At 32.2% G+C, this 23,241-nt stretch overlaps 2 protein-coding genes across 5 annotated transcripts; one reads left to right on the top strand and one right to left on the bottom strand.

Annotated features, from left to right (window-relative positions):
- Window positions 1–1,535: 1,535 nt before the first annotated feature.
- On the bottom strand, window positions 1,536–13,724 carry LOC109091471 (tricarboxylate transport protein B, mitochondrial-like). The gene is made up of 9 exons (XM_019105244.2): window positions 13,509–13,724; window positions 6,990–7,097; window positions 6,395–6,494; window positions 5,206–5,344; window positions 4,782–4,866; window positions 3,712–3,816; window positions 3,500–3,615; window positions 3,348–3,421; window positions 1,536–2,368 (listed from the first exon to the last, which is right to left on the bottom strand). Exons 1-9 carry the CDS (start codon window positions 13,618–13,620, stop codon window positions 2,254–2,256), a joined length of 954 nt encoding a protein of 317 aa, XP_018960789.1. The 5' UTR covers window positions 13,621–13,724; the 3' UTR covers window positions 1,536–2,253.
- Window positions 13,725–15,193: 1,469 nt separating this feature from the next.
- On the top strand, window positions 15,194–23,060 carry LOC109091469 (voltage-dependent anion-selective channel protein 2-like). Of its 4 annotated transcripts, none has more exons than XM_042733274.1 (10): window positions 15,194–15,333; window positions 16,246–16,317; window positions 16,407–16,456; window positions 17,399–17,401; window positions 18,819–18,971; window positions 19,063–19,115; window positions 19,188–19,409; window positions 20,155–20,305; window positions 20,693–20,750; window positions 22,211–23,060. In XM_042733274.1, exons 2-10 carry the CDS (start codon window positions 16,251–16,253, stop codon window positions 22,300–22,302), a joined length of 849 nt encoding a protein of 282 aa, XP_042589208.1. In that variant the 5' UTR covers window positions 15,194–15,333; window positions 16,246–16,250; the 3' UTR covers window positions 22,303–23,060. The 4 variants fall into 4 exon arrangements, with proteins under 4 accessions (XP_042589208.1, XP_018960787.1, XP_042589209.1 ...); XM_042733275.1 differs by lacking the exon at window positions 15,194–15,333 and adding an exon at window positions 15,532–15,737; XM_019105242.2 differs by lacking the exon at window positions 17,399–17,401.
- The last annotated feature ends 181 nt before the right edge of the window (window positions 23,061–23,241 follow it).

Below are 23,241 nucleotides of genomic sequence, written 5' to 3'. Positions count from 1 at the left end.
AAAACAAGCCAGAGTTTTGAAAACCATGCTGAAAAGTGAACATCCGCTTTATACAATGTCTGTTACACGTCACTTTTTACAGATTTGTTAGAGCATCTTGAGGTAGAGGTAGGAAGAGAAAAACAAGCACGCTGAATCGTCTTTAAGGCAATCCGATCCGTTGACCTTTTTCACATCATTTACAACATTCAACTCATGTGAAAGAAGTTAACATTGTATTTGAGTGATCTGGCTCTTTGGTGAAACAACGCTGTTCAGTTTCTAAATGCACAGCATGTGTTGTGGTGTTGATTTCAGAGAGTTATTGTATATGTCACTGTTCTTATGCTATTCTGTTACAGCAGTGTTTAATTATACACAAATTACGGAAATGATTTCATGTAAACAAGTAGAATTACAAAAAAAAATAGATTATATGATGTATATTAATATAGGCACTTAAAATAATCACTACCAAATGTCAAAGTGCATTTATCAAGTGTACCACTAATACTTGCCAAAAGTTATGAATTTTAGAAGTTTTTAACCCCTTAACTGTCACCGTCTCACCTGTGGGACGCTTGGCGCTCTTTTTTGTTGTCCTTTTTCTCTATAAAATCTTTTAGTAATCATCATAATTTATATATCATTTGAAAGCTGAGAAGCCCAAGATTCTCATCCTGTGAAAATCATTTTGAAATCGGACATTGCGTTACCATGGAAATGGTACTTTAAAATCTTATGGCGGTCTCCTCCCCCTTAGTGGGCGGAGTCAAGTGTCATATTACAAAATGCATTACGGTCTTTTAGAATCAAAACTTTTTATAATCTTGGCAACAAACATATCATTGGAAAGGTCTGAGTCGCAGGATTCCATATTTGGTGGTTATTTTGAGATAGAAGTAAAACTGACAGAGAAATCTAGGCAAAAATTCATTAACAAAATTCAAAGGAGTTTTGATGGCTCCCAGTGGCTGTTTGTGGTATGACGCCCTAAATAAAACCTCACAGGAACCTCAATTTTTTTCATATCAACTTCAAATTTGGAACATAACTTATTTAGACAGAAGGCTTTAATTTTATACCAATTTTAGAGTAAAAGCTGTTATGTAAAATATTTATAATAAATAAAATAAAATAAAATTAATATAGCACATTTTATTTACAGTACACGTAAACTTCTATAACTTTTTTATACTTTTATTTTTCTTTAATTCCACTTTTGCCAAAATCTGCTAATTTTCTTCTTTAAAAAGAGACCAACCTTAGGTCTATATTCCAAAGTGTTCATAAATTACAACAATTTAAGTTTGGATAGTGCACTTTAATGCCTATTTTAAAAAAATGGGGGGTGACAGTTAAAGGGTTAAAGAAGTCTCTTCTGCTCACGAGGCTGCATTTATATGCTTAAAAACACAGTAAACACAGTAAAATTGGGAAATATTATTATCATTTGAAAAAAACATTTTCTTTGTGAATATATGATAAAATGTAATTTATTTCTGTTATCAAAGCTGAATTTTCATCAGCATCATACTCCAGCCTTCAGTGTCACATGATCCTTCAGAAATCATTCCAAAATGCTGATTTGCTGTTTAAATTGTAATACTATTTCACAATATTACTGTTTTTCCTTTATTTTTGAGCTTAGAAATGCAGCCTTGGTGAGCAGAAGAGACTTGACAAGTACTGTACTGGGTATAAAACCCATTTGTATCTCATAATTAAAAGCTTTGGTGATTTTTTTTTTTTTTTTTGTAGATGAGGTTAATTTATGCATTTTAGACTACAGGTCTAAAATACATATTCTGTTTCTTAAGTTGCACGGTGTTCAGATTAGGCTCTCGGCACTTAGTATATAATCACATGTGAGGAAAACAAAATTAAAATACATACAATGGAAACGTATAATATTTGCTGGTAAATTGCACTTTAGAAAATAATATTGTTAAAACCACAATTACATTTTCTATGATACCTAATGTTTAAAAAAATACAATAAAATTTGAGCGAGTCTCCCTAAAGATATTATTTTCCATAAACCATTAAAAAAAAAAGTCTAATATTTAAATTGGTCTTTGGGGTAAAATCTAGTTTTCAAGTATTTGGTGTCTTTCTCACATTAGTTGGAAAATCTCTCCCTCTGATGATTAAATTATGGTTATTAAGCACATTCTGTTGGCAGATATTTTGGCTGAAGAGTAAAGGCTCTCTGTTGTCACACCGGTGTGATGTCATGAAGGCCAGACTCCGCCCATCAGCGTCACGCCTCCTTTAATCCGTCTTCCAAACCTTGTTGAGAACTTTAACCACTTCCTCGTAGATTATGAACACTATAGCCACGTCCATACACACCCGGCCTAACCTGGGCACGGTGCCTTTGTAGAATCTACAGGAGAGAGAGAAAACGAAGCGAGCACGTTTAAGTGAATGCATACGGATGAATCACAGGAAACCTTTCATTATGCATTACAGTAATGAGAGTTTGGTGAGAGTATGTGCTGAAAACAATGTCAAAAATGTGTATGTCCTTATGAAAAACAGAATTTTATAATTTGTTCTTTTGTTTTGGGGGTAAATTATGAGCCCAGATGTTTTTATGAAACCGTTACAAAATATTAAAAACTAACCATGTGGAAATTGTAGTTCTAAAATGAGTTAAACTGAAATAAAAAAAAATTAATTAATTCTATAAAATAATATAAATAATATTACTAACTAATTTTATTTCAGTTTTACTCATTTTAGTCAATTAATAATTTTAGAACTAATAAAAATTATAAAAGCACATAAAATTAATATAACGTAAAAAAAAAAAAAATTTAAAATCAAAAAAAATACAATTTTCTAATAAAAACATTAATCCATTTAAAAAAAAAAAACATTTAATGACAAAAAAAGTGTAATTTTAATTTTAGTTCAAATTTAAGCCATTTTATTTTATGTGCTTTCATCATTTTTATTACATTCTTGCTTACAAAGCTGGTCCTTATTTAAAATTAAAACTATTATTGATCATTTTCTGTAGTTGAAATAAAATAAATAAAAAAATATTATGAAAATATGAAGTTTCAACTGATAAACTTAAAAAATAATAAACTTAACACTAACTGATATAAGCTGAAGTTGAAGTTCTAAAATTACTAATACTAAAACTGAAATAAAAAAACAACAAAGATACAACAAAAACTAAAAAAAAAAAAAAAAATTAAAATGTCATTTAAAACAATGTCGAAAATTCAAAAATTTACAATAAACATAGAAAAAATAAAAAAAAAAAAATGTAAATAATGGCTTCAAATTTTTTTATGAGATTCCCCCATAAATATCTTCATCAGGTACTTCGTGCTGGTGTCATGTTTACTCACGCAGCCGCTCCTTCATATTTCATGATTTTGATGGCGCAGTCAACTGTGCTCTTATATTTGTGAGCTTCCAATCCCTGAAAACATCATAAAAAACAATATTCAACTGTCCTGTTGATGTTTTACTACAGTCTTGCCTTCTGCTTATTACACACCTGCATTCTCGTTTTGATCACATCCAGTGGTGTATTTCCAAACACGCTTGCGGCTCCAGCAACGGCTCCAAACACTCCGGTCAGGAAGGGGTTAATAGTCTTCTGGGGGTTATCACCTAGTGTTAGAGTGAACACAGTGGTCATTGTAGCCACACTGTTTGATCAGCACACAAAGTACTTCTATAATGCTAATAATAGATTGTGGTTCACACCTTTGTACCAGTTCCTGAGAGCGGTCATTACGTAGAATCGGATAGCCTGGTTTGAGCCCTGCTTCAGTACTGTTGCGGTCAGTCCCTGATATGTTCCTTTGAGTCCTGTGAAAATAGACCAGAGTTTTATAAACTAAATAAATAAAGTTTTCATTCTACTCTTATGACAGGAATTTAGTAAACGCAATTATTATACAAAAAACCAATGATTCATATTTTAATTAATTTAATAAAAGCTATAAATAAATAAATTAAATATAAATATTACATTAAAAAAAACAACTAAAAAAAACACTTTAAGAAATAAGAAATGTTGCCTTGGTAACTAAGTGAAATAAACAAATTTAAGTATTAAAATGACCAAAACTAAAACTGAAAAAAAAATAAAGCTACATAGAAATAATAAAAGCACATTAAATTGACTGTTGACTGAATTTAAAAAGAAAACTGAAAATATTAATATAAAACCTAATCAATAAAAAAATAATAAAAATAACAAAAAAAACAAAAACAAAAAATAATAACAATTAACAAAAATTCAAAAAAAAAAATAAAAAATAGCTATAATATTAATTATATACAATAATAACAATTATTAAATAGTCTAAAAAAAAATGTAGAAAACAGCCAAGAATGTGTTTTTATAAAGTGACATTTATAAAGTTAAATTCACTAGAAAAACAGTTTCAGCTTATAATCACTGACTACTATTAGTTTTATAAATATTTTGAATCAATTTCTATTTTTTAATTAAGGTTTTAGTCATTTTGATAAGTGTTTTTGTCATTTGAAGTTTTTTTAAACATATGTCTGTATCATTTTATAAATTTTTTAGTGATTTTAGTACATCAAGTTGAAGTAAACTAAAATAAGAAATGTTGCCTTGACAATTGGCTGGAATGAAATGGTTTTTTTTTTTTTCAATCAATGTTTATTTTATTTGAACGAATGATTTTATGGTTTTAATTGTAGTTTGATTTAACTGAAATAACCGTGTTGTATCAGTTGTAGGTGTGTATGGTCTCCAGACGGTGGCGCTGCAGACTAAACAACCCACCATCCACATGTACCTTGTGTTCTGACTATTTCCCTCACGCCATGGAAAAATCCTCGGTACTTTGGGTTCGCTGAGGTCTGATCGTGGATGAATTTGACCTGAAATTAAAGGAAAACATTATATTTATATCAGTGTTAATTCAACCAGAAATCTCTTCATAATGGTTATACTTCACATGCATTTCAAAGATATGTGTGTCATGCATTAAAAGCTGCAATCTAAGCTACATGCAGTCTGAGTGTATGTTAAAGCATCAGTTTATTCTTGTACATAACTGGTAAAGCACAGATGATTTCTTATAATGTGTCTAGACAGCAAGTGAGCAATGCAGTGTGACTAAAGTCAAGTGTCGCTCGGCTCACTCTCAGTGTCATCTGAAGCACTAGGCCTCTAACTATCAATGCATGCTAAAAGCATCAGCATATCACGCCACAGACCTTTACAGTCTCCATAGGACACACCACGACGACAGCCTCGGCCACTCCTGCGCCCAGACCGCAGATCAAGCCCCGCGTGCTGTCCAGCTTCCCAGACTCATCCCTCATCTTATTACTGAGGAATTCAAACATCCCAAACCTGCAGAGAAACACATGACCTTACTAAAACTGTAACTCAAAGTCAAAAGAAATATGAAAATAAAACCTAATCAGAAATAATTATAGTAAATACTATCATATATAAATAATACTAAAATAACATTACTTCATGCTAACATCATTTTAAAAACGTTGTGCTCTATAAAAAAAATTTACTTTTCAGAACCTTGTTTAGAGGTAGGATAAGTGAAATGAGTTAAGAAATCTAAATAATAAATAACTATACATATAAATAAATTATTAATATATATATATATATATATAATATATATTAAATATATATATATATATATATATAATATATATATATATATATATATATATATATATATATATATATATATATATATATATTAGTGCTGTCAAACCATTAATCACATCCAAAATAAAGGTTTTTGTTTACATAATATATGTGTGTGTATTGTGTATATAGAAATATACACACATGCAGCATATATTTCTTAAATATTTACATGTATATATTTATAGTCATATAATTTATATTATATATAAATATATTTAAACAATAAACAATATATATTTTCTTAAATATATACATGCGTGTGTGTGTATTTATATGTACATAATACATATACACAACACACACACATATATTATGCAAACAAAAACTTTTATTTTGGATGCGATTAATCGTGATTAATAAATATAAACAAACACAAACACTCAAAAAAAAAAAAAATATATATATATATATATATACACACACACAAACACACACACACACACACACACACACACACACACACATAGCTGATTTCCATTTGTATGTCAGGTTCCAATATTTTCAAATAATAGATGTAAATGACTTAATAGTTTACAAATGTAAATGCAAATGTAAAAGCCTAGCTGGACTGGCTGAAGTGTCATGTCAGTGAGCAAGTACTACTCTACAAAAAGACACATCTAGTCGATGAAATGTTGTAGAGCAGAGCTAAATTAGAAACTGTGGGCAGCTCTCAGCTGGAATGATGTCAGACTTCACACAGACAGCGGGTCAGGAAGCGCTCACCTCACCGATGCTTTGGGAATAGAGCCATAGAGCAGAGAGCTCAGACCACGATACAGACCCTTCACCCCATGACCATGCACCGTCTGCTTCACACAGTCAACTGATGAGACAGGACAGAAGGATTACACCACTTCAGTATCATTATTCAGAGCCACTCGCAGTCTAATCTCAGCCTGACGCATTTCAATTGCTAATATTTTGGAAACGTAGGTGGTAATGAATTATTAAAAGCATTAATTTCCTTTTCAAATCGTTCTGAACTCCTGTAGCCGAGTAATTCATTCAACATTTCAAAAGAGAACATGACCAGACTGTCGAAATGTGACACTGCTGGTTGCAGGCATGCGATTGGCTAATAAATGTTGTGAAAATGGGCCACAAAGTCCTGCGGCTGATAAACATGAACACAAAGCTTGTGCATCGGTTACTATAGTTTGAGCTTGGACTCTGCTGATGAACCATGTGTTTTTACACACAATGATTCAACAAAAGAGTTTGGAAAGCTCTCAGGACAAGGCAGACGTAACTGGAATGAACACCACTGCTGAGTGTTTACTTTAGATAATACCATGAAGTCATTAGAGCAAATACACACCGATGCCTTTGTAGCGAGGCGGGTTTGCCTTCTCATCTAACTGCAGCTGAGTTTTCACATACTCTGTAGGAAACGTGATGCAGATTTCAATGCCTCCGGCAATCCCACCTGCAAAACAGAGAATTTATTAATAGTGATATTCACAATATAAGCCACAAATCAGGGTTATTTTGGTTAAAATTTAAGAAAAAATAAAAACCTAAATAAATTGTTACTTGAAACAAAAAGATGTTAACTGAAATAAGACATACACACACACATACACACCCACACAAAAAATACATACATACATACATATATATATATATATATATATATCATCCAAAATAAGTTTTGTTTGAGTCTCGGGCCGGCAGGAATTGTGGGTGGGGGGAGTGCATGTACAGTTCTCTCTCCACCTTCAATACCATGATTAGGTACCTTGAGCACGGCATCGAACCCCCAACTGCTCCCCGGGCGCCGCAGCATAAATGGCTGCCCACTGCTCCGGGTGTGTGTTCACAGTGTGTGTGTGTGTTCACTGCTCTGTGTGTGTGCACTTCGGATGGGTTAAATGCAGAGCACGAATTCTGAGTATGGGTCACCATACTTGGCTGAATGTCACTTCACTTTTACATAATATATGATTGTGTACTGTGTATATTTATTATGTATATACATATACACAGACATGCATGTTTATTTTTAAGAAAATTATGTTATGTTTATATATTAAATATTTTTACATATATATGAAAATAAATATATACATAGAAATACACACACATATATTATGTAAACATTTTTTTTTATTTTGTATGCAATTAATTGTGATTAACCGTTTAACAGCACAAATATATATATATATATATATATATATATTTTAGTTCAACTTTATGTGCTAAAAAAACAAAATATATATATAAATGTAAACTCATTTTCTCATTTTCATTTAGTTCAACTTTATGTGCTAAAAAAACAAAACGATAATAAAAGATAACAAAAAACTATTTCATTAAAAAAATAAATAAACATGGCAAAAACACAAAAATAACTTAAACTAACAAAAAAAAAATACAATGAAAACATAAAATATACAAATAAACTAAAATAAAATAATAAAAAAAAAAAAAATAGGGAAAAAAAAAACTATAAAAAAAGTCCCATATTTAAAGGCTATTTTGTTCAAAAATAACACTATGCAAAGAACAAAAGCATAATAATCTATCATGTAATTCAATGTATATATTAGAACTAGATAAAAATGCTCAGAATAAGGTGTTTTGGGTAGTTTTTAGTGCATTGCTTAGGGCCAAATAAAAAGTATCTCCCTCAAGTTTCTAGATATGGCTTATTATAAATTTAATCACTAATCTCAATAGTAATAGCAATTCTTGCCTAATTATTTTAATGATATTTTAACCAAATAATCATACACTGAACAATTCACTCAGAAATTGCTTGCAAATTTCACAAATAATTACAAAGAAAGTTGCACATTGAATGTGAAGTTTTAAATCAGAAAGACTAAAATAATATTTTCTTGTAAAGCACACTCCAATTATCTTTAAAAAATCTAATTTTTTTGTTAAAAATATATAATTATTATATATAATTATATATACCAATATGGAGTCAGTAAGATTTTAATGTTAATCTTCTGCTCACCAAGGCTGCATTTATTTGATCAAAAATACAGTAAAAACAGTAATATTGTGAAATATTACAATTTTAAGTAGCTGATTCCTATTTGAATGTATTGCTAAATTTAATTGATTTTCAGCATCATGACTCCAGTCTTCAGTGTCACATGATTCTTCAGAAATCATTCTGATTTACTGCTCAAGAAACATTTCTTATTATTATCAATGTTAAAAACAGCTAATTTCACATTACTGTGAAAACCATGATATGTTTTATTTTTCAGGATTCTTTGATGAATAGAAAGTTCAAAAGAACAGCATTTATTTGAAAAAGAAACTTTTTTAACATTATAAATGTCTTTACCGCCACTTCTGATCAATTTAATGCATCCTTACTGAATAAAAACATTAATTTCTTTAAAAAAAAAAACCTTTTGAATGGTAGTTTAGGAGTTTACACAGCAGTGATCATCTCAGAGTAACGAATGTCTCATGAAAGTCACAGTGATCTAAGGCCACCTTAACTGTGTGCTGAGCACATCTGCAGCTCAACAGGCGGCAGTAAAGGGGGCGTGTCCTTCTGCGATTGGCTCAAAGGATCCGCCCCCTGCTCTCTGATGGGTGTGACTGTGAAACAAACGTCCTGCTCTTTAATTACATCTCGACATTGCTGACACATTTACACTTCTTTCACTGTGTGCAGAGCCGCTTCAGGTGATCAATCAAATGAATCTGATTCAACCTGCAGACATTCCAGAGCAAAATAACTCAGGAGACTTAATGGAGTTATTTTTCATTTAGGCATCAACTCTGTCTAAGGTGTTTCTACTAAAATAACCACGAATGAGTAAACATTTGTCATACTGTAAGATTATAGAGATAAAATGGATAGCAGAGCAGTGTTTGAGTTCATATTGAGATTTCTGGTCACATTTGAGCACAGTTGGAGACATTGCTGTGATCTCTGGAGACACATGAGATATTAAGAAAAAGACTTTTTTCCTCAGGAGAAACACCTGAGGACTTCAAACTTCAGCAAAAGTCTCCATTTAAATCACAGATGGCTAGAAGAAAGAAAAAACTGATTTTAAATTAGATTTAATAAGATTTTTGTTTTCTACAGGATGCATTAAAATGCATACTACTGTAAATATATCCTGTCAAATGCAATTTATGGTCATTTTAATACAACCCTCCTTTTATACTGTAAAAAAGGAGATGAAAAATGTGAAGACACAAAAATAAAAAGCAAATGTTGTTATGTCATTAATTGGCCACAAACCACTAATGAGTGCCTTATGCTTTATATTTGTAATTCCTCTAAATGACTTCTGGTGCATAAACTATAAGTTGTTGTTCCTGTTCATTGTCTCCTCTTCATTTTAGTGATGTTTTATCATCATTGATAATTCCTGGAACAATCCTTTGTGCATTCAGTAAACTTGAGGGTTTTTTTGTTAATATATATTTTTTCTTTAGTATACCTGTTTAACGGGTTTTAACATAACTGACGAGTGCTAATGTGTCTTATAGCAGGTGAAACAGCAGAATATAGTGCAGGAGGGTCAGATATCAGACCTGTTTGACCTGCTGATCTCCCCGAGCCACAAAAACTGCCCTGAGGGAGAGCCGAGGGGCTACAACCATCCCAAAATCACCATGAATGTCCACATATGAACAATAAATACCAAATAATAGATTTTAAAATAAATATAAATATTAGAAAATTAAAAGTTTTAGGTCTGTAATTTAAAAAAAAAATGTTTTTAAAACATTTATGCTCACCAAGGCTGCATTTATTTGAATAAAGACAGTTAAATCAGTTATACTGTCTGGGTTTAAAATTATTAGAATTTCAAATAACTGTTGTCTATTTTCTTGTAATTTAAAATATAATTTATTCCTGTGATCAAAGCTGAATTTCCAGCATCATTACTCCAGTCTTCAGTGTCGCATGATCCTTCAGAAATCATTCTAATATGCTGATTTGCTACATTTATTATTATTATTATCAATGTTAAAATCATTTTTTCTTCTTAAAAACCATTATACATATAAACCATGATAAATTTATTAAAAGAAAATTCAAAAAAAAAAAATTACAAAAGAACACTGATCAATATAAAACATCTCATCAAAACAATTCATCCATCCTTTCAAACATCAAACAATAGTTATAAAGGAAGTTCAGGCCACTAATACTACTAGCTCCCTTCGGTAGAATTATATTAAACTATCTTATGCATTCAGTACTAGGGAAAATATCATGGTCAAATCCAGATTGCTTCTAACAAATAAAAGCAAATAGCACTTTATAAATGTCAGAAAAACCACCATTAGAACCTTTAAGGGAGCGATGAATGTTTGGGCGAACTGCATGACACACCTAATCCTGCTTTAAATCAAACAAAGTGACTCTATATGATGCAATCAATGGCCTTGCGTGAGTAGTGGCAGGCGTGACGTCGTGTTTTCCTGCTGAGCCATCCGTTTATAATGAAGTACTAGTATGACTGGTCTTTTACAATCAGAACGTCAGCCAAAAGGAACGTGTTTTTTGTCAGAGGTGCAGCAGGTATTTACATTATAATGAGTACTGTTGACAAACGTACTGGTACTTTGGTACCAAGTCGATACTTTTATTTTAAAAATGCAACAACAAGCGTGTGCTCTCTATGAAGAGAAACATAGGTTTCTATTTACGACGTGTTTTGGCAGCGTTGATCATTTTAGCCAATCACAGACAGCGTGTGGGAGCAATGGCCAATCAGAGGCGTTTACGTTTGTCAGCGGGTAATACGCCAGTTTGTCCAGCGCAAGTCGTTTGCTTGTACAACCAACAAATTATAAACACGCTGTAAATAAGAAATTCATTCTGCAGTATAGACAGAGTCAGTGCTCACTTGAGCTTTAAACTGTTTCGAATGGTTCAGTATGATTTAGTGAACTGGATCATCCAGTTCACTAAAAAGAACCAGTCCAAAAGAATTACATCATGAAAGAACCGGACATCATTAGCACACCCTGCAAAGTTTTCACAACTTACAAATTCGAAATCAACAACAAAAAACAAAACAACATTATCTGAACATAAAAATAAACCAAAAAATAAAATATAAAACATCAATAACATACATAAAATCCAATAAACCAACATAATCAAATTCAATCAAACAACAAATTTAAACACTCAAAAAACATATTCAAAAACCAACAAACCGTCTGCATTCAGTGTTACTGTGTTAATGCGTTCATGCATGCCACAGGCTCTGTCATCATATCATGTCATGCATCCAAGACATTTATCACTCCACTGAGCAATTACTGGAACCAGAATGAGCTTCAAGCAGCACATAATTAGATATGAATGGAACTACTATGCGGTTTTCATTAACTAGGCCTATCAGTACTGCTGTGAATCTCAGACACGTGCCCTGGCAAGACATTAAACACACTCACCAACTTAGCACACTTCAGAATAGAGTGGAAAATAGACAGCCTATAACTACACTTTTAAGACGACAAAGTTATCCATAGATGCCGAGGAGAGAATGAAATATAGAAAAAGAATGTTAATGCAGTATTAATGCAATGTTATCATAATTTGGAACCAGTCATAAAATGATCAAATAAAAATAACAATCAAATAAGATACTAAGTAAAAATATAATACAAATATTCATTATGAACAATCTTATTTGATTATTATAAGCTCTTATTTGATCAGTTTAAAAGTATACCCAATTTAATACTTATTATCTCAAAATCATAATGATTAGAAATTTAGACATAGGAATTTAATTAGAATTCCTTTAGGATTTTTTTCAACTGTTTCTGAAATATTAAACGTAAATCAAAGGCACTTATGGATAACAGCAGTAAAGAAATACTTTAGCAATCAAGGAAAGTGAAGAACATGTCTGGGTCATATTTCACCCCCAAAATAAAAGAAACAAATAAGAAATTATCTTTTAGGTACAAAATAAATGCGTTGTGACATTATTTTGATGCCAATGAAGCACATTCTTCCCCTTGTCACCATAACGCAAAATAAAACAATTATATATATATATATATATATATATATATAATATCTTATATATATTATATAGTGTATATATATATACGCCGAAAATATATATATATATATATATATGTATATTTATATAATAGATATATATATATATATAATATACATATATATATATATAATTATATATAATATATATATATATATATAATGGAGTACAATTCAAGATAAAAAAAAAATCTGAAGTAAATGTTACAATACATTACAAAAAAAAAAAAATGTAGTGAACATAATAATAAAAAGTCCTGAAAGAAAAAAGTTCCTAAAACAGATGTCATTAAAAAAAAAAATATAAAAAATAAATAAAATAAACTCACATTAAAAAAATTCCATTTTTTAAAAAATATATATATATTAAATAAATAAAATAAATGCATTTTTTCCACATTCCAGTGGTGAAAATTAAGGTGTAAAATGTACTTAACTGTCATTAAAATAATTTTATTTTTTGGGGATTTTAGGGTGTAACATGACGTTTTCCTGACGCCTTTGATTGACACATTCTATTATTGTTACAGGCAAGTCTTGACTGTTACATTGTAACACATAAACGCTACACTGTATCAACGTTCTTGTGTTACTCTGCATCAGTTCCACACAGCACGACACACACATCACAGTCCAGCACACTGAATACTCGCCTGTGCAGTGATGCTGACTACAGCCCTGTAGGGATCGAGTGAGCAGAGGACAGTGAACAGTGTGGATGACAGTGCAAAAACTGCGCGCCACAGCTGATCTGGAGTCAGTCACAGCATCAACACAAATGACTTTCACAGAGATTCATAAACGCAGAAAGACACTTACCAGCTAAGATGGCCTTTCCAGGGTGTGTGAGTTTGGCTTGTCCGGCGGGCGCAGCGGCTGATAAACAGTGCGGTCTGTGGAAAGGACTCACAAATTTCTGGTTCACTGACATTTTTCTTGTTTTAAAGCCTGGTTTAAAGAAAAATGCGCCTCCTGCACAGCAGAAGCAGTATTTGTAGTGTAAACGGCGCTCATAAGGCTAATTTACAATCTCCTTACAGCTCAAGAACACATCAGTCCTGTTAATGCGCAACCAAAAGGATACTCACAACACTATACATATGTGCTTTTTTTTTTAATGTATGTATATTTAACGCAATAATACCGACAAAATACACCAACAAACACAAAATTTCAAAGTGTTAAGGTGGAACGGAACGGATGCTTCTCTTGAAGGTTCATTGACCTGAATGTGAAACGCGCACGTGACAACATCATACCAGGACAATCAGCTCATTAAACTTTACAGAAGTTGTTTTTGGAGAACTTGTAAAGGAAACTACTGTGTATTTTATTAGGGGAAGGTACCAGTTTTGTTTACATCGTAAACAAAATAAAAATAAAAAACTAAAGCAGTGATATATTTAAAGAAAATAAAAATAAAAGATTAATTCAATTAAAAGAATTTTTTGTCACATTCAACTTTTTACGGTGTCTTCATCGTTTATTTTTCAGATGCTAATTATATTTTATGAAAAGGTTTTATAATTTATTATTTTAAGGTTTTATTTATTACATTACATTACATTACATTTACATTTAGTCATTTAGCAGATTTTTATCCAAAGCGACTTACAAATGAGGACAATGGAAGCAATCAAAAACAACAAAAGAGCAATGATATATAAGTGCTATAACAAGTCTCAGTTAGCCTAAACACATGTATACGGAACACAGATAGAATAGAAAAAGAATAGATAAAAATAAAACAAAAAGAATATAAAAATAATATACCTATCTATTTTTATAGCTTATATTTTTTTATAATTGTATAATAAATGAAAAGAAAATAGATAGAATACGAAAAGATTAAAAAAGATAATACATAATATAATACAAAAAAAGAATAAATCCACATTTGGATTTATTATCCAAATCCAAATGTGTCGTTTTAATTAAAATGATCTTGATGCACTAAAATAACAAATTAGTTATGTATAATAATTATTTACATTTATAGACAGGTTAAAAAAAAAACATTATTCAAACCTTCACTAAAAAAAAAAAAAAGAATTCAATATATTATTATATTAAAAACTATAATAGTATCTCAATGATACTAACATATCCCTGGTATAGATTCGGCATGCATAATTTAAAATGTGCTTTTTAAGATGCAAAGGGGGACAGAGCATATGAAAAATATAACTGATTATTTATAATTAAAAATGCATGTGAAAAATGCCTAGGATCCAGAATAATGAGAGCAGCATTATGTGAAGGTGACGACATCTGCTGGTAACTGTGTGTTTGTGTCTGAGTAATAATGAAGCAGTGTTGAATATGGGCACATAATTCTTTTCAGCTGGAAATTGATATCTCTCATTTATCTGCACTTGGAGATTTAATGCATGAGCACTTTGGAATAAAAAATATAAGAAACTGATCATTTTATTTGTGAAAAAACACCACTTTTTAATGTCTTGTCGGGGACTTTTATTTAGAAATCGTTTCTGTGACGCCAGTGGGCATGCGCAGTTTGTCTCCTTCATATTGTCCTGTAGTGTCAAATCTGAAACACAGGACACTCTAAATCTTCTGTTTTCGTTTCGAATCATCATTTTATTTCGTCTCAACAATAGCAGCAGCAGCAGCATCATCCTCGGTATGAATTTATCAATCTATTTTTAACCAGACCGCAACTTTAAATATAAAATGAAGCCAGTTATTGGTAGTTAATGAAAAACAGACAGCACAGCAGCTCCTTTTCATAACCTCACCCTAGTTTATATTCAAACACCTTTTCCTTGTTAACTGTGTAGTTTTGTGTTGATCATGATTAAATGTGTTTGTGCAACATGTTTGTGCTTCCTGCATATGATTAAGTCTTAAAGGCTTTTCCTCCATTCATGATTAGATTATGAGCTCGAGACCACGCCCCCTCATGCATAAACACACATAGCTGTTTTCTTTGCCTCTCAAGTGTCAAGTTTCCTCAAGTTTCCTAACAGAAGAAGGCGTCGCTGTTGTATTATAGCATGCATTTCTACTGAAGTGTTTGATAATCAGGTTTGAACATCAGCTTTTCTGTTCCTCCTTTCAGTATTATCCTACATAGGCAGTATTTTTAGGTATGATAGACCATTTAATGCTCTAAAATGCTGCCTACAGCCCATTTTGTTTGTACTATGATTAAAAAACCCCACATGGACAATCATGTAAAAATAGATGCTGGTTGGCATAGTTTTTTTTGCATGCAATCAAGTTATAATTTGCTGGATGTGAACTTATTTTCTAGTATCTAACAGGCCCTTATAAAATAATGTGTAAATAAAAGTGAAATGTGTTGGCTGGATCATGTACGGATTATGAAAACTTAATTTACTAACTAGAAAATGAACATCTACTATGAACTACACTGACACAGTGGGTATGGTAACTGATTATGCCATTTTGTGGGTTTGCTTCATCTGCAGGTTCATCCCCAGTTTCCTCAAAAATGTCATTTTTGTAGCTTACTTACAACAGCAGAGACAGTTTAAGCGTGCTGACATTTCCCCTTTTGTTTATGTAACAGATAGAATGGCTGTTCCTCCTGCATACTCAGACCTGGGAAAAGCAGCCAAGGATGTTTTCAGCAAGGGTTACGGTGAGGAAACTCACTCCGTCCTGGAAAAGCTGTCTGCTTTAAAGACAAGTTGCATTCTACTGTATTTAATGTCTTTGATTTGTTTGTAGGTTTTGGGATTGTTAAATTGGACCTCAAAACTAAATCTCAAAATGGAGTGGTGAGTTCGTTTTTTTTATTTTTTTATTTTTATTTTTTATTTTTTAAACATATTGGCCAAACTAGAACAAAATTATATTTTGCATAAATAAAATTTAGGTCTATTTTAAGCGCCAATAAAGGAATAGTTGACCAAAAAATGAAAATTAGCTGAAAATCTTGTTTGTTTATCTGAACAGATTTGGAGAAATGTAGCATTCCATCACTTGTTCGCCAATGGATGCTCTGCAGTGAATGGGTGCCGTCAGAATAAGTGTCCAAACTGACTGATAAAAACATCAAAATAATCCACAGCACTCCAGTCCATCAGTTAACATCTTGCAAAGTGAAAAGCTGCTTGAACAAATCCATCATCTACATTGCTTCTGTCCAGAATACTAGCTCATAATCCATAATAACACTTCCTCCAGTGATAAAGTCCATCTCCTGTTGTCCTCTCACATCAAACATCCAGCCACATTTGTTTAGAGCTGTTTTGGCTTGCAAAATGAGCTTTATCTGTGCAGATTTCTCTACTGTTTCAGACCAGACGGCGTTTTAATTAGAGAAAGCAATACGATGGTTCGAGTACTCCTACAGTATTTTAGCTGAAAGCAACAGATTGAAGTTAAAATATCTTAATGATGGATTTGTTATTTCACAAGACATTCATTGATGGACTGGAGTGGTGTGGATTATTCCTGATGTTTTTATCAGCTGTTTGGACTCTCATTCTGACGGCACCCATTCACTGCAGAGTATCCATTGGTGAGCAAGTGATGTAATGCTACATTTCTCCAAACCTGTTCCAATGAAGTAACAAATATTTTGGATGGACTGAAGGAGGGTCAATTTTTCTCATGACAATGAAGCAAATTTCATTACCTTAATGCTTATTTGTCATGCATGTAAACATTAAAGCAATTTTGTGTCTTTGATGCACCATTATGGGAAATGCATTTAGATGGTAAGATTATTGTAAGAGTGGCATGTTTCACTCTCAAGTCCCACCCACTTAACTCCCCCACCCATCACACATCACCAACAAAAAACACTTAACATACACAACCAACATCCTCAAGTCATTATATTCATGTCAGTTATTCGTGGGAACTATTTTTACGTCATGTGTGAATTTAGCTTTGAATCATTTTTCCCTGACTACACAACCAACATTGCTCTAGTTGAATAAGAGTCACGTCCCATCAGTGTTTGTGGGTCACAATCAAAATAAACCTAATTCTGTCACATCCATCACCAACACACAAACATCAATATACACCAGACAACACCTCACACCTTCATTCTCAATGTCCAATTTCAAATTTAAGTTTTTAATAATGCACAAATATAGACATCCTGACAGATACTTTTAACAGTTAAACACAGGGTTGTTGGTAACAGTGTTGTTATTTTTAACTAATAGTAAAATTAATTTTGATATTTAAAAAATTGAAATATCAATAATTTGGTAAATTAGTAATTGAAAAATCACTAATTTGGTAGTTGATAATTACATAGCGGTGTTGTTGTTTTTAACCGTAACTCAAATTAATATTATTAAGAATCTGTATTTAAAATAAAGCTGAAATAAAATAGATATTAGATGAAAAGCTTAAACTTGAAAAAAAAAAAATAGAAACTATGCCTTGGCATGAAGTATTTAAAATACAAAAATTAACTGAAATAATAATAAACTAAAGCTATTTAGAAATATTGAAATAAAATCTTGTATATTTAATTAAGTATTTAAATAATAGGTTTAAAAAAACAAACTAAATATGACAAAAGAAAAAAAATTACTAAAACTTATACTCATTTTAAATTGAAAACTGAATATTAAAAAAATTAAGTACTAAAAATACTAAAATGAACTGAAATAATAATAAACTAAAGCTATTTAGAAATATTGAAATAAAATCTTATATATTTAATTAAATATTTAAATAATAGGACAAAAAAACCAACTAAAAATGACAAAAGAAAAAAAAAATACAAAAAAACATACACACATTAAAAATAAAAAACTGAAAATTAAAAAAAAAAAACTAATTGAAAATATTAATATGTACTATAATAGTGTATAAATAATACTCACTGGTAGAAAGCAAAAAGCTTAAAATGGCTAAATATTTATAAGTATGTTGTGTTAATAATTGTCAGTAAAAAACAAACAAAATCCAATATTATTTATCTTTACTATCATCTCTGATAATAAAATTAGAATTTGAAATCCAAACATCATAATGTAGGTAACAGTCTAGTGCTTTTGTAACATAACGGACTGATATGATTAAAAAAAAAAAAAAAGCTGTTTGTTGCAAATACATGCCTATTTTTTATTTTTTTTTAAATCCTGTTCATAAACTGTAATCCAACTGCAGGAGTTCAACACGTCTGGATCCACCAACACGGACACGGGAAAAGCCGGCGGGAGTTTGGAGACCAAGTATAAGATGAAGGATCTGGGATTGAGTTTAAACCAGAAGTGGAACACAGACAACAAGCTCACTACAGAAGTGTCTGTGGAAGACCAGGTCTGATCACACTCTCCTCATGACCTTTGACCCCTGTTGAGCTTCAAATGGTTTTGCTATCATATTCATAATTTGTTGTATCATCCCTCAGCTCATACAGGGGTTGAAACTGGCCCTGGATACGTCTTTTGTACCAAACACAGCGTGAGTTGTTAGTATCTGATGCTTGTTTCATGCTTTTGTTTGATGTCTTTGACAGTGTTATTCTCTCTTTAGCAAGAAGAGCGGGAAACTGAAGACTGGCTACAAGCGTGACTTTGTCAATGTGAGCTGCGACATTGATTTCGAGGGTCCGGTTGTGCACTCTGCAGCGGTTCTGGGATACGAAGGCTGGCTCTTGGGCTACCAGATGGCGTTTGACACGGCCAAATCCAAACTGGTGCAAAACAACTTCGCTCTGGGATACAAGGCCGGAGATTTCCAGCTTCACACCAACGTGTAAGAATCATTGGAAAACAACACAGGAAAATTATAGTTTACAGCATTAGTTGATATATATCGGAATGATTCTAATTGTAACCCTGGAGCACAAAAGCAGTCTTAAGTCTCTGGGGTATATTTGTAGCAATAGCCAAAAATACATTGTATGAGTCAAAATTATAGATTTTTATTTTATGCCAAAAATCATTAGGATAATAAGCAAAGATCATGTTCCATGAAGATATTTTTAAAATTTCCTACCGTAAAATATATCAAAAACTTAATTTTTGATTAGTAATATGCATTGCTAAGAACTTCATTTGAACAACTTTAAAGATGATTTTCTCAATATTTAGATTTTTTTGCTCCCTCAGATTCCAGATTTTCAAATAGTTGTATATCAGACAAATATTGTCCCATCATAACAAACCATACATCAATGGAAAGCTTATTTATTCAGCTTTCAGATAATGTATAAATCTCAATTTCGAAAAATCGACACTTAAGACATAAGGTTTTGTGGTCTAGGGTCACAAATTAAATTGAATCGAGACCAGAATTCGTGAAATTTGTGTCAACATCCAGCCCTAGTATATATATACTTCTCAGTTGTCACTACAGTGTTTGATTAATGAAAATGCAAAAAAAATAAATTAAAACAATAATGATTGACTGTCAATAATTAGTTAAGTAAAAAACATTTGGAAGGCATGCTATTGGCTGATAAGTATCTAAAGATGTGAAGTGTGTCATGTGTCACCAGTAATGACGGAGCTGATTTCGGAGGATCTGTCTATCAGAAGGTCAGTGATCAGCTGGAGACGGCCGTCACTTTGGCCTGGACTTCAGGCAGCAACAACACGCGCTTCGGAGTTGCTGCAAAGTACCAGCTGGATAAAGATGCTTCTGTGTCTGTAAGTTCACAGTCTTCACACATCCACATTATGTTGTTGCGTAGAGGATAATTCACTTAACATGGATTCAGTTAAGCAACAAAAGTAGTACTCGTATGCAAATTCTTGGCTAATGCATTGCAAGCTTGTGGTTCCATTGTACATGACAGCAATGCCGAGAATGCAAATGTGTGTTGCATTATGATTCAAGCTCTGTCCCATTTCACAACGTCACGTCAAACCAAGGTTTGTGTAACTAGAAGCATCTGTGTCCATGTTGTTTTTTGGATTATTTTCAGGTCTAAATCTGCCCTTACAGGGAAGTCGTATTAAATATTCAAAGCTTGGAATGACCAGCCTGTGCATGTTTTATTTTTTGGTTTGTTTTTCATTATTTCCTCATAACAGGCCAAAGTGAACAATGCCAGTCTGATTGGAGTTGGTTACACGCAGTGTCTTCGACCCGGTAATCCTGTTATCATTATTGTTTATGATCTCTGGATATGAACAGCATAACACTTCTACATTTCTGCAGTATGCAAACTGCACAGTTTGTGAATATAAGCACCGAATACCCAGATGACATTTGTGACAATGTTCAATATACAATCAAAGCACCGAAGGGAATACTTTATCCCAGAGTGCAGTGCATTTCATTTGAAGTGTGAAGAATGACCCAAGAGTGATTTTCAGCATCTTCCTTTTTGATTTATTCTTCAAGCATACTACTAGAAGTTGAGGCATTATTAAAGGAATGGTTCACCTGAAAATGAACATTTACTGAAACTTTTCTCACCCTCAGGAAATCTAAAATGTAGATGAGTTTGTTTCTTCATCAGATTTGGAGAAATGTAGCATTACATCACTTGCTCACCAGTGGATGCTCTGCAGTGAATGGGTGCCGTCAGAATGAGAGTCCAAACAGCTGATAAAAACAATACAATAATCCACAAGTAATCCACACCACTCCAGTCCATCAGTTAATGTTTTGTGAAGCCAAAAGATGTGTGTCTGTAAGAAATGAATCTATTATTAAGATGGTTTAACGTAAATTCTAAAATATGAGTCCATAATCCATAATAATTATTTTTTGTTTTTTGTTTTCAGTGAAAAAGAAATCTCATCTGAATCAGGAGAGATATATGCACAGATCAAGCACTGGTTACCAAAATTGTTTTCTAAACAAATATGTCTGTGGATTTTAATGTGAGAAGACAACAGGGAATAGACATTTTCACTGGAGAAAGCGTTATTATGGATTATGGCAAATAATCTCCATAAAAGACCAGAAATGATGGTTTGAAAGTAAAAATGTCTTATTGATGAATCATCTTTTTACAAAAATACATCTAGCCACTCAATAAAAAATAAATTAATTGACTGAAAGTAATTTGTGTTAGCTACTTGTGATGTTTTTATCAGCTGTTTGGACTCTCATTCTGACGGCACCCATTCACTGCAGAGCATCCACTAGTGAGAAAGTGATGGAATGCTATATTTCTTTTCATATGAAGAAACAAATTCATCTACATTTTGGATGGCCCAAGGATGAGTAAATGTTCAGGAAAATTTATTTTTGGGTCAACTTAGAAAAAAAAAAAGATTACAAATGTACTTTTAAAACATTTTTATTTTACTGAATTTTGCATGCAACAGTGAGATTATGTGACAGCAATGTCGCATACTACTGTTTAAAGGCGTTGATCTTTGCATATGGCTTACAATTTGCTAAAAAATATACAAAGTGCTATTTTAAAACTAGTAATTATTCATAAATAGCAGTATATGCTCCACAATATGTAGTACACTAGAATTCCATTCTGGTCATCTTGTGACCAATATTTTACAGTAGTTCTTTAAGATACTTATAATTAACCTCTTTGTGTATCTTTTAATGTCTTGCATTCTCTTTGTCCCATTGTAAAGGTGTGAAGCTCACTCTCTCGGCCTTGATCGATGGAAAAAACTTCAGCACAGGCGGACACAAAGTAGGACTGGGCTTTGAACTGGAAGCGTAGCTGCCGTAGTGCAAAAGACACAGAAGAAGAGAGACCCAGTCCTCCTACATCACACGCTAGCACTCGATGACTAAAAACACTTAGTGGCATGTTGATGGTTTTTGCAAGGCTGTGGGAGCTGAGTGATTCAATCTCAACCGGCCGTAAGATCTGGCCTTCTAAGGGAAATATTTGCTGATCACCTAATTTATTTAACGAGATTTAATGTAGAGCACCTAGAGCAAACCAAATTACACAAGTAGCGGTAGATTTGCTAGCTTTGCGTGTTTCTCTGGTGATGTCAGTGCATGTTAAGGACTTGTGTTTGATTTATTGCGTTGGAGAGCGAAGGTCATAAACTTGCATGGTCGTAGTTGAGGTTATTTCTCAGGATGCTGTAGTAGAGTGATGTTGCACTTCTAGGGCTGTAAGCCTCACAGGAAACTGAACAGACAGCATGCGTATTTTTAGAGCTAACAAACACTATCTTTTTTCACACTCATTGAAAGTTAGAGAGCAACTCTGTATTGTGGGAAAAAAATGCCGCTAGCAAACCATTTCAAAAGTGTTTCGGTGTACAAATGAGTGTACAATTTTTGTGCATTGAACTCTTTATGGGCACAGATATCAATGCGTTGTACATACCAACAGTTTTTTCCATATTACTATTATATATATTGTTATTATATATAATAACTAATTTTACAACCTTGAGGAAGTTGGTTTTTGTACCTCATTTTTCCAGTGGAAATTGAGAAATTTTAATAAACAAAGAAAAATTGAATGCTGTTTTGTGTTATTTAGAGTTGTGCTTGTTTCATGGACCTGCTTCACAGTTACAAGTATGAGGAAAAATACAGTACCGTTCAAAAGTCTGGGGTTAGAAAGAATTATTTATTAAATAAATTCATACTTTTATTCAGCAAGGATGCATTAAATTGATCAAAAGTGACAGTAAAT

The sequence above is a fragment of the Cyprinus carpio genome, chromosome B10 (genome assembly GCF_018340385.1).
Source record: "Cyprinus carpio isolate SPL01 chromosome B10, ASM1834038v1, whole genome shotgun sequence".
NCBI lineage: Eukaryota > Metazoa > Chordata > Actinopteri > Cypriniformes > Cyprinidae > Cyprinus > Cyprinus carpio.
Note: the sequence above shows the minus strand (reverse complement) of the source record. Positions and strands in the feature narration are given on the sequence as shown.

Coding starts and splice junctions, on each gene's coding strand:
- LOC109091471 (XM_019105244.2), bottom strand. CDS start 13,620: ATGTCAGTGAACCAGAAATTTGTGAGTCCTTTCCACAGACCGCACTGT. Junction 3,616..3,711: donor TCTCAGGAACTGGTACAAAG/GTGTGAACCACA, acceptor CTCTAACACTAG/GTGATAACCCCCAGAAGACT. Junction 3,422..3,499: donor TGATCAAAACGAGAATGCAG/GTGTGTAATAAG, acceptor TGATGTTTTCAG/GGATTGGAAGCTCACAAATA.
- LOC109091469 (XM_042733274.1), top strand. CDS start 16,251: ATGGCTGTTCCTCCTGCATACTCAGACCTGGGAAAAGCAGCCAAGGAT. Junction 16,318..16,406: donor TGTTTTCAGCAAGGGTTACG/GTGAGGAAACTC, acceptor ATTTGTTTGTAG/GTTTTGGGATTGTTAAATTG. Junction 19,410..20,154: donor TTCCAGCTTCACACCAACGT/GTAAGAATCATT, acceptor ATGTGTCACCAG/TAATGACGGAGCTGATTTCG.